Source organism: Platalea leucorodia, assembly GCF_965183815.1.
Source record: "Platalea leucorodia genome assembly, chromosome: 1".
Lineage (NCBI taxonomy): Eukaryota > Metazoa > Chordata > Aves > Pelecaniformes > Threskiornithidae > Platalea > Platalea leucorodia.
Genome location: NC_138823.1, coordinates 168,744,065 through 168,758,956, shown reverse-complemented (window position 1 = coordinate 168,758,956; position 14,892 = coordinate 168,744,065). Strand labels below are relative to the sequence as shown.

The 14,892-nt window shown below is 74.2% G+C and overlaps 2 protein-coding genes across 2 annotated transcripts in view; one reads left to right on the top strand and one right to left on the bottom strand.

Moving 5' to 3' along the window:
* Window positions 1–6,437, bottom strand: part of NOS3 (nitric oxide synthase 3) — a 14,094-nt gene extending 7,657 nt beyond the window's left edge. The window contains 17 exon segments of the mRNA XM_082303778.1: window positions 4–63; window positions 141–315; window positions 735–851; window positions 947–1,014; window positions 1,084–1,188; window positions 1,340–1,484; window positions 1,588–1,661; window positions 1,735–1,929; window positions 2,028–2,129; window positions 2,225–2,399; window positions 2,610–2,749; window positions 2,827–2,968; window positions 3,055–3,146; window positions 3,306–3,468; window positions 4,449–4,597; window positions 5,188–5,290; window positions 6,312–6,437. Of these exon segments, the coding sequence (XP_082159904.1) occupies window positions 4–63; window positions 141–315; window positions 735–851; window positions 947–1,014; window positions 1,084–1,188; window positions 1,340–1,484; window positions 1,588–1,661; window positions 1,735–1,929; window positions 2,028–2,129; window positions 2,225–2,399; window positions 2,610–2,749; window positions 2,827–2,968; window positions 3,055–3,146; window positions 3,306–3,468; window positions 4,449–4,597; window positions 5,188–5,290; window positions 6,312–6,424 (2,118 nt within the window). The 5' untranslated portion in view covers window positions 6,425–6,437.
* A 7,252-nt stretch (window positions 6,438–13,689) lies between these two features.
* Window positions 13,690–14,892, top strand: part of KCNH2 (potassium voltage-gated channel subfamily H member 2) — a gene marked incomplete at both ends in the record, with an annotated part of 29,063 nt that continues 27,860 nt past the window's right edge. Inside the window, 2 exons of the mRNA XM_082306000.1 lie at window positions 13,690–13,765; window positions 14,397–14,627. Coding sequence (XP_082162126.1) covers window positions 13,690–13,765; window positions 14,397–14,627 — 307 coding nt within the window. The remainder of the gene's footprint in view (window positions 13,766–14,396; window positions 14,628–14,892) is intronic.

The window sequence follows — 14,892 nt, the reverse complement described above, 5'->3', positions numbered from 1 at the left end:
GGGGGCGAAGAGCTCCTCGGCCCCCCCCGCCCCGTCCCCCACGCAGAAGGTCTCGCAGGCGGCCTGAGGACACGGCGGGGGGCCGGTGGGTGCCGAGGGGGGCCGGTGGGTGCCACCCCCCCCCGGTGCCCCCCGCTGACCTGGAAGACGAGGCGGGCCCACGTGCGGAAGGACTCCTCCTGGGCGCAGAGCTCGTCGCCCTCGCCCATGGGCAGCACCCGCTCGCCGCCCAGCTCCTCCAGCCGCGTGTCCACCGCCCGGGCGAAGGCGCAGAAGTGGGGGTACGCCCGCGAGCCCAGCCCGAACACCGAGAACCTGCCGCCGCGGGGGGAGCGGGCTGAGCGCCGTCAGCCGGGACCCCCCCGCACGGAGGTCGGACCCTGCGCTGCGGCCGGGGGCACCCGGGGCCGGGGGCGGCGAGGGCTGGAGGTGGGGGGCTCCCAGGGCTGGGGGTGGGGGCTGCGGGAGCAGGGGGTGGTCAGGGCTAAGTGGGGTTCGGGCTTGGGGACCCCCAGGGGCAGCTCCCACCCCCTTGGGACGGACGGGGCCAGAGCTGCCGGTGCCAGGGCCGGTGCCCACCGCGGGCTCTGCCCCCTCCCCGGCCAGCAGCCGGCCACAGACCTGCCCGGCACCGTGCGGACCCCCTGGACGCGGCACCCCAAGCCCCAGCCCGACGCCGTGCTCAGGCCAGGCAGAGGACCCCATCCCTGTCCCCGTGGCCGCGGCGGCGGTACCGCAGGGCGCCCAGCGTGCCGGCGCTGTCGGTGTTGCTCAGCTGCCGCCGTTTCTTCTTCCAGGAGGCGACGAGCTGGTCCGACTGCGAGACGCTGTTGAACCGCAGCTTGTAGCTCCTGTGCGGGACGGAGGGCAGGGTGAGGAGGGCAGGGGGGGCTCTTCCCCACCCCAGCCCCGAGCCGGGCACCCCCGGCCTCCCTGGGACGCTCACATGGGCGGCTCAGCCTGGGCGGCGCTGGTGTAGGGCGAAGTCATCTCCATCAGCGCCTTGGAGAAGCTCTGTCGGGGACAGCACGTCACCTTCCCCGTCCCCGTTCCCCTCTTCCCCCCATCCCGGCGGCCCCTCACCTCCGCGCATTCGGGGGGGTCCCCGTTGCCGAAGGTGCTGGTCACCACCAGCACCAGGGTCTCGTGCTCCAGGGACACCACGTCGTACTCATCCATGCACAGCACCTACGTGGTGGGGTACACGGGGTTGGGATGCGGGCAGGGGGATGCAACCGGGGCCTCCCCCCCCCCAAACCCCCCCCCACGGGGCCGAAGGCCCCGTGGGGGGGGGTTTGGGGGGGGGGGAGGCCCCCATTGCACCCCAGGCCCTGCCCACCTTGGGGTCGAAGGCGCGTCGGAAGAGCTGGCAGAGGTTCCAGGCGTAGGTCCGGGATTTGCCGGTCTCGGTGGCGTAGAGGATGGTGGCCTTCACCCGCCGCGCCATCATGTGTCCCATCAGCTTGGCCGAGATCTTCACCGCGCTGGGGAACGCGGGATCACCGGATCAGCGGCCGGCCCCGGCTTGGGGACCCACGGGCAGGGAGATCCCCCACCAGAGACCCCCTCCCAAGGGTGGGCACCTACTTGGCCACCTCCTTGAAGGTCTTTCGCCTGGTGACGGTGGTGCCTTTGGAGACGTAGACCTTCCAGGCGTCGGGCTGTGGGGCAGGCAGGGGGTCAGCCGTGGGGCTGGGGGGCTGGGGGGCCGTGGGGCGGTGGGGCCGGGCCCACCTGGTAGCGGAAAGTGGGGCAGAGCTGGTAGTTGACCATCTCCTGGTGGAAGACGGGGGTGAGGCTGCCCGAGATGGGGGGCACGATCCAGACCCAGTCGGCCGGGCACCCGCCCCGCGTCCGCAGCTCGTTCTCCATGTGCTTCACGAAGGACTCGGTGGCCGCGTGGTGGTCCACGATCGTCACCTTGGCCACCTGCGGGGATGGCGGGCTGGCAGGGCTGGGGGCGGTGTGGCGGTGTCGGGGTCCCCGCGGCGTGGCGGTGCCGGCACCCCCCTGGCCACGCGTCCCACCTGGTAGCTGTGCAGCACGGCGACGTTCACCTCCACCGCCGCCTTGTCCTTCCAGAGGGACGAGGTCGTCCGTGTGTCCAGCCCCATGCGCAGGGCCACCTCCTGCCGGCGGCACGGTGGGGCTCAGCCCAGCTGCCCCGGGGCGCGGGGGGCCGGGCGGGGGGCGCGGGGCGGCCGCCCCCCGCCGCGGGGCTCACCGGCAGCAGGTTGTAGCGCTGGCTGTCGCAGAGGTTCCTGGTGCCGATCTCGCTGCTCATGTACCAGCCGTTGAAGGGGGCCGCCGGGAACTCCAGCCCCCCGATCTCCAGCAGCATGTTGGAGACGGCCGGCAGCGCGTACCACCGCAGCCCCAGCTCCCCGAACCACTCCAGCCTGCGCGGGGGGACGGGCTCCAGCCGGGGACCCCCGCCAGCCCCCCGCCAGCTCCCCGGCGTGGGTCCCCAGCCTCCGTCCCGGCCTCGCTCCCACCCCGCTCCCATCCCCTCCCCGGGGGCGAGCGCGTGGGACCCCAGCCCCGCGGCCGGCAGGGCCCGGGTCCCTTGGGGGGCAGGCAGGGCCCGCGGGGGGCACAGCCCCACTCACGTGGGGTGCTGGAGGGGCACCTCGAGGACCAGCTCCGGCGGCAGGGGGAAGAGCTCGGGGGGCTCCTCGGGGCCCTGCAGCAGCAGCGGCAGCACGTCGAAGCGGCCGCCGCCGGGGCTCCAGCCGTGGTGGACACAGAGCTGGGGGGCGGCAGCGTCAGGGCGGGGGCGGCGCCGGGGGGGACGGGGGTCCCGGGGCGCGGGGGGGGTCTCCCCACCTCGGTGATCTCGACGTTGGCTGGGTCCCCCAGCACGGAGCCGTCGGGCTGCCGGTACCCGGCGTAGCGGATCAGCTGCGTGTTCCAGATGCGGAAATCACCCCGACCCGGCGTCCGCTGGGGGAAGATGGTGATGGCCGACCTGGGGGGGCCGTGGCGGGATGTCACCGACACCGGGGTCCCGCCGCGGGTCCGGGGGCCCAGCCAGCAGCCGGGCAGGGCTCTCACCGAATGTTGCCGCGGTTGGTGGCGTACTGGATGTGGGTGCAGAGGAAGCTGAACATCTCCCCCACGTTGGCGCAGTCCCGGGCGTCGAACACCTGCGGGATGGGGTCAGGGGGGGACGGGGGGATGTCCTGCTGCCCCCCGGCCGCCCCACGGAGCACCCGCCCCAGGGCGACCCCCGGCCGTGGGGCAGGCGTGGGGCAGGCGTGGGGCGGGGGTCCCTGCCGGCGGGGTGGGGTGCCCCCCGCCCTCACCTGCAGCTTGTTCCACTGGATGCGGCCCACGCAGCGCGCGGCGTTGCGCCAGGCCTGCTTGGCCCCGAAGACGAGCTCGGGCTCCAGCAGCTGGTAGGTGCCGGTGGCCTCGATGGCGGCCTCCACCTCCCGCAGCCGCTGGGCGTGCGCCGGGGAGTTCTCCCTGCGGATGCCCCCGCGCCTCAGCCCCCCCTGAGGCCCCCTGCACCGCTGTGGGGTGCCCTGGGGCTGGGATGGGACCGTGGGGTGCCCCGGGTGGGGATGGGACCGTGGGGTGCCCCGGGTGGGGATGGGGATGTGGGGTGCCCTGGAGCTGGGATGGGGACATGGGATGCCCTGGGGCAGGGATGGGGGTACGGGGTGCTTTGGGGCAGGGATGGGGATGTGGGGTGCCTTGGGCAGCAATGGGACTGTGGGATGCCCTGGGGCCGGGATGGGGACACGGGGTGCCCTGGGGAAGGGATGGGGACACAGGGTGCCCTGGAGCCGGGATGGGGACATGGGGTGCCCTGGGGAAGGGATGGGGGTACGGGGTGCTTTGGGGCAGGGATGGGGACATGGGGTGCCCTGGGGAAGGGATGGGGGTACGGGGTGCTTTGGGGCAGGGATGGGGACATGGGGTGCCCTGGGGAAGGGATGGGGGTACGGGGTGCTTTGGGGCAGGGATGGGGACATGGGGTGCCCTGGGGAAGGGATGGGGGTACGGGGTGCTTTGGGGCAGGGATGGGGCTTTGGGGTATCTGTCTTGGCCAGGGCTGGGGCTGTGGGGTGCCCTGGGGTGGAGATGGGGCTGTGGGGAGCTCAGGGCACAGCTGGGGCTGGGGCTTTGGGGTGCTTTGGGGCAGGGCTGGAGCAGTGGGGTGCCCCCAGGCAGGGCTGGGGCTGGGGCTTAGGGGCGCTTTAGGGCAGGGCTGAGGATTTGGGGTAACTTGGGCAGGGCTGGGCCCATGGGGTGCCCTGGGGCAGGGCTGGGCTGTGGGGTGCTGTGGGGCAGCAGGGTGCTGTGGGGCGCCCTGGGGCAGGGCTGGGGCAGTGGGGTGCCCTGGGGCAGGGCTGGGCTGTGGGGTGCTGTGGGGCAGCAGGGTGCTGTGGGGTGCCCTGGGGCAGGGCTGGGGCAGTGGGGTGCCGTGGCCCCCCGCTCACCGCCGCAGGGACAGGTAGTACTGGGTGATGAAGTCCCGGGCCAGGCCCAGCAGCTCCTCGGGGGGACGGGAGCCCTCGGGGACCGGCGCCGGCAGCGGCCGCGGCAGCACCAGCGAGCCCAGGCAGCGCTGCCCCGAGCAGGGCAGCTCCTGGGGCCGGGGGGGTCACCCGGGGGTCCTTGCCCCGGGCCCAGCCCCGCATCCCCCTGCACCCCGCATCCCTGCACCCCCCCGGCCCCACAACCCCAGCCCCACATCCCCAATGCATCCCCATGTACCCAAGCCCAGCCCCGCACCCCCAGTCCTGCACCCCCCAGCCCTGTGCCCCCCAGCCCTGCATCCCCAATCCATCCCCATGTACCCCAGCCCAGTCCCGCACCCCCAGCCCCGCACCCCCAGCCCTGTGCCCCCCAGCCTCACATCCCACGCCCCTCCCCATCGCCTCCGTCCCCATGTACCCAAGCCCAGCCCCGCACCCCCAGTCCTGCACCCCCCAGCCCTGTGCCCCCCAGCCCTGCATCCCCAATCCATCCCCATGTACCCCAGCCCAGTCCCGCACCCCCAGCCCTGCGCCCCTCAGCCCCACATCTCCATCCCCACACCCCCCCCATCCTGTGTCCCCCAGCCCTGCACCCCCAGCCCCACACCCCCTATCCTGCACCCCCAGCCCCATGCCCCCCATCCTGCACCCCCACCCCGTGCCCCCCATCCCGCACCCCCACCCCGTGCCCCCTCCCCACCTGCAGGGCCTGGGCGCAGAGCGTGTCGTAGCCGATGCTCCCCGTCTCCCAGTTCTTCAGCCGGGCGAAGCGGGGGGGCTCCGCGGGGCGGATGGGCGCCGAGCTGGGGGGGACACGGCCCTGAGCCCTGCCCAGGCCTGGGGGGGCCCTTGGCAGCCCCCGGCCTGCCCCATGCGTGGAGCAGAGCTGGGGGTCCTGGGGGGCACCCCCCCACCCTTGCTCCAGCGGCTCCGACACCGGGACCCTCGCGGCCTCCGGCGCCCCGGGGTGCTGGGACCCGCCCGTGGGGACAGAGACCCCCAGATGGGAGGCACTGGGGGGCACTGGGGGACACTGGGAGCAGCGGAGGTGGGTTGTGGAGGGTGCTGGGGGGCTGTGCTGGGGCCGTGGGGGTGACGGGGGGCCTCCCCTGCCCCCCGGTGCTGCTGTGGTGGCCCCGGGCCCCGGCTCAGCTCCGTGGGGCTGAGCTGTGGGGCTGGGCTGTGGGGGCACGGGGCGTTCCCGGGCCTGGTGCCTACGCGAGCGCGAACAATGGCCATGAGTCAGAGCGGGCTCCCGGCCACCGAGGGGGTGAACCGACCTCCGGTCCCGTCCTCGTCCCCGTCCCCTCCGGCCAGGGTGTCCCCGCACCTCCCATCCCCGCTCGACCCCGCGCGCCCCCTCCCCATGCGTCCCCATACGTCCCCATACGTCCCCATACGTCCCGTCCACCCCAGCAGGTCCCGAGGCGTCCCGTGGGCTGCCGGGGTCTGGCGGTGCCGCAGCGGGGCTGCTGGGGCACGCCGTGGGGCAGGGGACGCCGGCACGGTGCCACGGGGCACCGCGGGCAGGTGGGCGCAGGGCTCTGCTGCCGACGGGCTCCCGTGGCTGCGCCGCGTCCTGCCCCGGCGAGCCGCGTGCGCCGCCCCGGTGGGGACGCATCTGCGGTGGGGACGTGTCTCCGGTGGGCTCCGGCCACGTGGTGACGTCCCCGTGAGCCACGGCAGGAGGGGACCGAGCGAGGGGTCCCCGTCGAGGCAGGGGGGCCGGCAGCCCTGGTGTGCCGCGGCACGGTGGGTGTCGGTGTCCTGTCCGCCCCGTCCGTCCATCCCGCCCCGTCCGTCCCGTTTGCCCCGCGCACCCACCTGCCCCGCTCGGTGCTGGTGCTCTCCTCGGGCGCGGCGCTGAGCTGCCGGGAGCAGAGGCCGAGGCCGCAGGAGCGGGCAGCGCCAGGCAGCACGGCCGGCAGGTTGCCCATCGTGCCGCCACTGAGCCGCCGGTGCCGGGAGCGGCCGCTTCCTCCGGCCGCGGCGGGGAAGTGGTGACCTCGGCCGCGCAGGCCTCCGCCCCGCGCACAATGGGCGCCCACCACCGCGACGCCGCCCGCCGGGACGCAGCCCGGGCCGCGCCGGGGACCCCGCCGTGGGGCTGGGCTGGGGGCTTCGGCCCCGCTCGGCCCTCCCTGCGCCCCGGCACACGGCCAGGGGCACATGGTGGAGGCAGTGCTGGGGGGCGGCGCGTGCAGGACCCCCAGCATGGCCATGCACCCCCAGCATGGCCACGGGACCCTGGCACAGCCACGGGACCCCCAGCACGGCCACAGGACCCCCAGCATGGCTATGGACCCGGAGCACGGCCATGGGACCCCTAGCACAGCCACGGGACCCCCAGCACGGCCACAGGACCCTTGCCACAACCACAGGACCCCCAGCACGGCCATGGGACCCCCAGCATGGCTATGGACCCCCAGCACAGCCACGGGACCCCCAGCACGGCCATGGGACCCCCGGGACAGCCACGGGACCCTCAGCATGGCCACAGGACCCCCACCACAACCACAGGACCCCCAGCATGGCTATGGACCCCCAGCACAGCCATGGGACCCCCAGCACGGCCACAGGACCCCCGCCACAACCATGGGACCCCCAGCATGGCCATGGGACCCTGGCACAACCACAGGACCCCCAGCACGGCCACGGGACCCCTGCCACAACCACGGGACCCCCAGCACGGCCATGGGACCCCCAGCACGGCCATGGGACCCTGGCACAGCCACAGGCCCCCCAGCACGGCCACGGGACCCCCAGCATGGCCACGGGACCCTGGCACAGCCACGGGACCCCCCGCCCTCCCCCGGCCACGGCCCCACGGAGGGGCCGCTCCCCCAGGCCCCCAGCCCCGTGGCGCGGTGGCATTGGGGGGGCGAAGGGCCATGGGTTGGGGTCTGCCACCCCCTGCCCCGCTGGGGCCCGCTGCCCCCCACCCCCGTAGCCCCCCGGTGGGCGCGGGTCCCCGCGGGGGGTCCCGGGGCCGCGTGCCCGCTGCGGGGGTCCCGCGGTTGCGCCAGGAGGTGGGGTGCCCTGCGGTGGTCCCGGGGCCCCCCACCCATGGGCTGTGGGGCGGACAGCCCCCGGCCGGGCCCCCCGCGGGGGGCTGCGCCCCGGGACCCCCCGAGGGGAGGCTGGGGGCACCCTGGGGAGACGGGGCGGCGGGGGGGGCACCCGAGCTGTGGGCAGGGCTGGGGGGTCCCAGGGCGGCCCCAGAGCGGCGGGGGGTCCCGGGGGGGTCCCGGGATGCCCCGGGGGTGGGCGCGGGTCCCCGGGCGCTGGCCGGGGGGGTCCGGCGCCCCTTCGCGGGGGGGGGGGGGGGGGGCCGGCCCGCGGCCCCCGCAGCCGACGGGAAACCGCGCCCGGCCGCGGCCGCGGCGGCTCCTTCCTGCGCCGGGGGGAGCGGGGCGGGGGGCCCGGGGGGCGGCCCCGGGGGGCGGCCCCGGGGGGCGGAGCAGCGGGGGGGAGCCCCGGGGGGCAGAGGCGGGGGGAGCGGCGGCGGCCCCCCAGCGCGGGGTGGGGTCCCGGTCTCCCCCCGGGGCGGGGGTCCCACGCTGCCCCCCTCCCCCCCCCGGCGGCTCCGCGCCCCCCAGCCCCCTCCTGCCTCGCCGGGGCGGGGCAGGCCTGTCCGTCACTGCAGAGCGCCCATCCGATTGGCTGCTCTTCCCTGGGGGGCGGGACTCGGCCCTGGGGCTGGGGGGGGGGCTCAGGGTTCGTCCTGCCCCACAGCCCCCCCTGCCCCACGGCCCCCCCTCCCCACGGCCCCCCCAGCCCCCCCCGCCCCACGGCCCCCCACCCGTGTCCCCCGTGGGGCAGCCGCTGGACTCGCCGGCAGCCGCCCGGGGCGTGGCACGGCTCGGCTCGGCTCAGCTGGGCCCGGCTGGGCTGGGCCGGGCTGGGCCGGGCTGGGCTGGGCCAAGCTTGGCTGGGCTGGGCCGGGCTGGGCCGAGCTTGGCTGGGCTGGGCCGGGCTGGGCTGGGCCGGGCTGAGCTGGGCCGGGCTGGGCTGGGCTGGGCCGGGCTGGGCCGAGCTTGGCTGGGCCGGGCTGGGCTGGGCTGGGCCGGGCGGTGCGGTCGGTGCGGGTCGGGTCCGGGTGGGGCCGGCGCCAGTTTCAGCACCTGGGACAGAGCCCGGGGGGGCGGAGTGGGACTGGGACTGGAGCGGGACTGGGACTGGGACTGGGACTGGGACTGGGACTGGAACTGGAGTGGGACTGGGACTGGGACTGGGACTGGAACTGGAACTGGAGTGGGACTGGGACTGGGACTGGGACTGGAACTGGAACTGGAACTGGAACTGGGACTGGGACTGGAACTGGAACTGGAACTGGGACTGGGACTGGAGTGGGACTGGGACTGGGACTGGGACTGGAGCGGGACTGGGACTTGAGTTGGATTGGGACTGGGACTGAGACTGGGCTGGCACTGAACGGGGATTGGATTGGGGCTGGACTGGACTGGACTGGGACTGGGACTGAGCTGCAGTGGGAGTGGGATTGGGACTGGGATTGGGACTGGATTGGGACTGGGAGTGGACTGAGACAGACTGGGATGGGAACTGGGACTCCGAATGGACTGATACGGGACTGGAATGAGGACTGGGACTGGACTGTGAGTGGGACTGGGATGGGGACTGGGACTGGGATGGAGACTTTGAGTAGTAATGGGATTGGGACGGGGGCTGGAACTGGGACAGGGACCTGGACTGCAGTGGGACCAGGACTGGACTGAGACAGGGACTGGGACTGGGGCCAGGGACTGGACTGGGACCGGGGACTGGGTTTGGGACTAGGATTGGAGTGGGACTGGGACTGGAACTGGGACTTGGATTGGAGTGGGACTGGGACTGGAACTGGGACTTGGATTGGACTGGAACAAGGACTGGGATTGGAATGGGACTGGGACTGGGACTGGAACTGGAACTGGGACTGGAATGAGGACTGGGACTGGGATTGGAATGGGACTGGGATTGGAGTGGGACTGGAATGGAGACTGGGACTGGACAAGGACCGGAACTGGGACTGGAACTGAACTGGAACTGGGACCTCAACTGGGAATGGGACAGGGACTGGAGTGGGACTCGGGCTGGGATTGTGACTGGAATAGAACTGGGAGTGGGAATGGGACTTGGATCGGGACTGGACTGGTCCAAACTGGGGCTGCGACTGTGACTGGACTGCAACTGGAATGGGGACTGGGACTGGACTGGAGTGCGACTGGACTGGCACTGGAATGGAATGGGACTGGGACTGGGACTGGGACTGGACTGGAATGATACTGGGACTGGGACAGGGACTGGGACTGGAGTGGGACTGGGACTTGGACTAGGAATAAGACTGGACTGGGACTGGGACTTGGTTGTGACTGAACTGGGACTGGATTGGGACTGGACTGGAGTGGTCTGGACTGGTCTGGACTGTGACAGGGACTGTGACTGAGACTGGACTGGGACTGCACTGTGATTGGACTGGATTGGGACTGGAATGGGGCTGGTTCTGGACTGGGGATAGGACTGGGACTGACTGGGAGTGGGACTGGGCTGGCACTGCACTGGGACTGAGACTGGAGTGGGACTGGGACTGGACTGGACTGTTACAGGGACTGGGACTGGAGTGGGACTGGAACTGGGACTGTACTGTTACTGGGACTGGGATTGGACTGGACTGGGACTGACATCGGAGTCGAACTGAGACTGGGACTTTGGGCAGGGACTGAACTGGGACTGGACTGGGCTTGGACTGGGACTGGGACTGGACTGGGACTGGTCTAGGACTGGATTGGGACTGGGACTGGACTGGATTTGGACTGAACTAAGATTGGACCGGGACTGGGCTGGCACTGAGCCGGGACTGGTTTGGGGCTGGACTGGGACTGGACTGGGACTGGGTTGGAGTAGGACTGGACTGAGACTGAGACTGAACTGGGACTGGATTGGGACTGGACTGGTCTGGACTGTGCCTGGGACAGGGACTGGGACCAGCACCAGGTCCAGCATCACGACTGGGACTGGGATTTGACTGAGATTGGGAGTGGACTGGGACTGGGACTAGACTGGGCTGGAACTGGGACTGGGACCAGCACCAGGACCAGCATCGTGGTGGGGACCAGCACTCGGACCAGGACTGGGACCGGAACTGGGGCCAGGACTGGGAGTGAACTGGAACTGGTCTGGTACTGGGAACAGAACTGGGTCTGAGACCCAGCATTGGGATCAGGACCAGCACGGGACCAGCACTGGGCTCAGCATCAGGACTGGGACTGAGACTGGGACTGCAGCTGGGACTGTGTTTGGGACTGGACTGGGACCAGCACTGGAACTGAGACAGCACTGGGACTGGGACCAGCACTAGGACTGGGATCAGAACTGGACTGGGACCAGGATCAGAACTGGGACCAGCTGGGACCAGCATCCAAACCCAGCACTGGGACTGGGGGCCAGGACCAGCACCAGGCTGGGACTGGGATTCAAGCCTGGGCTGGGACTGGGACCAGCACCAGGAGCAGGCCAGCACCGAGATCAAAAACTGCGCTGGGACCAGGGCAGCGCCGGGACTGGGACTGGACCTGGCACCCAGCACCGAGACTGGGACTGGAACTGGGACCAGGGCAGCACCAGGACTGGGACTGGACCTGGCACCCAGCACCGAGACTGGGACTGGAACCGGGACCAGGGCAGCACCGGGACTGGGACTAGACCTGGCACCCAGCACCGAGACTGGGACTGGAACTGGGACTAGGGCAGCACCAGGACTGGGACTGGACCTGGCACCCAGCAGCAGACTGGGATTGGAACTGGGACCGGAACTGGGACCAGGGAAGCACCGGGACTGGGACTGGACCTGGCACCCAGGACTGGGATCAGAACTGGGACCCAGCTGGGGGGGCCCTGCTGTGGCCAGACCCCCCAGACCCCAGGGTGACCTTGACCCCGCATGACCCGCATGACCCCACGTGACCCCGCTGAGGAGGGGGGTGGGACGCGCCGAGGCTGTTCCCCGCAGCCCGGGGCAGCTCCCGCGGGGACCCCGCAAGCGGCCCCAAGGGCGGGCGGCCCCCGGCTGGTGCTTGGGGGGGGCTCTGCCTGGCGCCCCGGCAGCCTGCCCTCCCAGCGTCCCCGTGTCCTGCTGTCCTGGCATCCCTGTGTCCTGCTGTCCCGGTGTCCCAGCATCCCAGCATCCCAGTGCCCTGGTGTCCCAGCATCCTGGTGTCCTGCTGTCCCAGCATCCCGGTGTCCTGGCGTCTTGGTGTCCCACCTGTCTGGGTTTGTGGCCTTGCCGTGGGCAGGGCAGGCAGCAGCAGGCAGCAGCAGGCAGCAGCAGGCAGCGGGGGGGCTGGGGCAGGGGGCTGTGGGCAGGGGCTGCGGGTCTGGGGCCCCGAGGGCGCAGGCGGGGGGTGAGGCGGGGGGCGCAGGGCTTGGGGTGCTCCTCGGGCGGGCAGGGCGGGCAGGGTGGGAGGGCAGGGCGGGCAGGGCAGGCAGGGAGGGAGGGCAGGGCAGGCAGGCAGGCAGGGCAGGCAGGGAGGGAGGGCAGGGTGGGAGGGCAGGGCGGGCAGGGCAGGCAGGGAGGGAGGGCAGGGCGGGCAGGGCAGGGAGGGCAGGGCGGGCAGGGCAGGGCAGGGCAGGCAGGGAGGGAGGGCAGGGCGGGCAGGGCAGGCAGGGAGGGAGGGCAGGGCAGGCAGGCAGGCAGGGCAGGGCGGGCAGGGCGGGCAGGGTGGGAGGGCAGGGCGGGCAGGGCAGGCAGGGAGGGAGGGCAGGGCAGGCAGGCAGGCAGGCAGGGCAGGCAGGGCGGGCAGGGTGGGAGGGCAAGGCAGGGCGGGCAGGGCAGGGCAGGGCAGGGCAGGCAGGCAGGGCAGGCAGGCAGGGCAGGCAGGGTGGGAGGGCAAGGCAGGGCGGGCAGGGCGGGCAGGCAGGGCGGGCAGGGTGGGAGGGCAAGGCAGGGCGGGCAGGGCGGGCAGGCAGGGCGGGCAGGGCAGGGAGGGCAGGGCAGGGCAGGGCAGGGCAGGGCGGGCAGGGCGGGGAGGGCGGGGAGGGCAGGGCGGGCAGGCAGGGCGGGCAGGGTGGGAGGGCAAGGCAGGGCGGGCAGGGCGGGCAGGCAGGGCGGGCAGGGCAGGGAGGGCAGGGCAGGGCAGGGCAGGGCAGGGCGGGCAGGGCGGGGAGGGCGGGGAGGGCAGGGCGGGCAGGCAGGGCGGGCAGGGCAGGGCAGGGTGGGCAGGGCGGGGAGGGCAGGGCGGGCAGGCAGGGCGGGCAGGGCAGGGCAGGGTGGGAGGGCAAGGCAGGGCGGGCAGGGCGGGCAGGCAGGGTGGGCAGGGCAGGCAGGGCGGGCAGGGCAGGGAGGGCAGGGCGGGCAGGGCAGGCAGGGCGGGCAGGGCAGGCAGGGCAGGGCAGGCAGGGTGGGACGGCAGGCAGGCAGGCAGGGCGGGCAGGGCGGGCAGGGTGGGAGGAGAGGGCAGGGCAGGCAGGCAGGGCGGGCAGGGCAGGGCAGGGCAGGCAGGCAGGGCAGGCAGGGCGGGCAGGGCGGGCAGGGTGGGAGGGCAGGGCAGGCAGCCGGGGGTGCCGAGGGTCCCGGGGCGGGGGTAGGGGGGGCCGGGGGTTCCCGGGGTTGGGGGCCCCTGGGCAGGGCCGGGGGGGGCGGGGGACCCCGGGGGGGGCTGGGCGCCCCCGGGCCGGGCGTGGCGGGGGGGGACCCCCCCCCCCGGTGCCCCCCCGCCCCCCGCCCATTGGCTGCGGCCGCGCTCGCCCCGCCCCGCGGGCCCGGCTGTCAACACGCAGCGGCCGCCGCCGCCCGCGCCCCGCCGAGCCGGGCCGAGCCGAGCCGGGCCGGGCCCCGCCGAGCCGAGCCCAGCGCCGAGCCCAGCGCCGCCGAGCCGGGCCGGGCCGAGCCGGGCCGGGCGGGCGGGGGCCGGGCTCCATCCCCCCCAGCCGCTCCTTGCCTAAATAAGGCCGATGCTGCGCGCCCCGAGCGGGTAGGGGGGGCACCGCGCCGCACCGGTCCCGCACCGGTTCCCCGCACCGGGCGGGGGAGGGCCCCGCCTTAACCCCTGCGCGCCCGGGGCCGGGCCGGGCCCCCCCCCCGCCGGAGCCGCCCCGCCGGCGCCGTCCTTGGCTCAAGGGCGGCGGGGACCCCCCGCGGCGCGGGGCCCCCCCGACCCCGGGCCCGGCGGAGCGGCGCGGCGGCGGCGCTGCCCATGGGCCGGGCAGCATGCCGGTGCGGCGGGGGCACGTCGCCCCCCAGAACACCTTCCTGGACACCATCATCCGCAAGTTCGAGGGGCAGAGTGAGTGGGGGCGGCGGGGGGCGCGGGGGCTGCGGGGGGGCCCGGGGCGCGGTGCCCCCGCCTCGCCTGGCCCCGCCGGCCGGGGGTACCGGGGCGCTGCGGGGTCCCCCCCGGCCCCCCGAGGGGGTCGAGCGCCGGCGGCGATGGAGCCGCGGCCGTGGCGCGGGGGGACGGGGACCCCGTCCGGCCTGCGGCCGCCCGACCCGCCGCGCTGGGCGGCGCGGGCAGCGGGGTTCGCGCACGCAGCAGGTTTTGGCACGGAGACGCTGTTTTTCCCCACGCCGGCGAGGCCCTGGCGCCTTTCTGGGGTCAGGCCCCGAGCATCCCCGGCGGGGACGGGGGAGCGGCGCGGGGGCGATGGCACCCGTGGGGCCGGGTCATGGCACGTCACCGTGCCGGGGGACAGGCCGCGTGCCGGGGGTGCCGCGGCAGCGTCGCGCCTTGGGGAGGGCTGGTCCGGGGTGGCGGGGTCCCTGCGGCGATGGCGGTGATGCCGGCGCCTGGTGGGGTCCCCCGGGGAGCGAGCGGGGCGGCGCGTTGGGTCGCTGGGAGCCCAGATGGACGGACGGACGGACGGATGGCGGGACGCCGGGCTGGGGGGGCACGGGGCTGACCCTCCCTTCTCCCCCAGGCCGCAAGTTCATCATCGCCAACGCCCGGGTGGAGAACTGCGCCGTGATCTACTGCAACGACGGCTTCTGCCAGCTGTGCGGGTACTCGCGGGCGGAGGTGATGCAGAAGCCCAGCACCTGCGACTTCCTCCACGGGCCCCGCACCCAGCGCGGCGCCGCCGCCCAGATCGCCCAGGCGCTGCTGGGCGCCGAGGAGCGCAAGGTGGAGATCTGCTTCTACCGCAAGGACGGTAGGGACCCGCGCCGCCGCGGCCGGCGGAGATGGACGGTTATTTGCGCGGGGGTGAAGGCGGCCGTCCGTCACGGGCAGACAGACCCTTGAGTTAACGGCCCGCCGAGGCGGGCGGCCGCGCCGTGCCCATCCATCAGCCGCGCCGGGCCGCGTCGTGGGTGGCGCGTGGTGCTGGTGCAGGCAGGAGCCTGGCACCGGCGGCTGGTGCCTGCATGCCTGCCTGCATGCCAAGGGGCAGTGCCGGGGCAGCGCGTCTGGCCCCG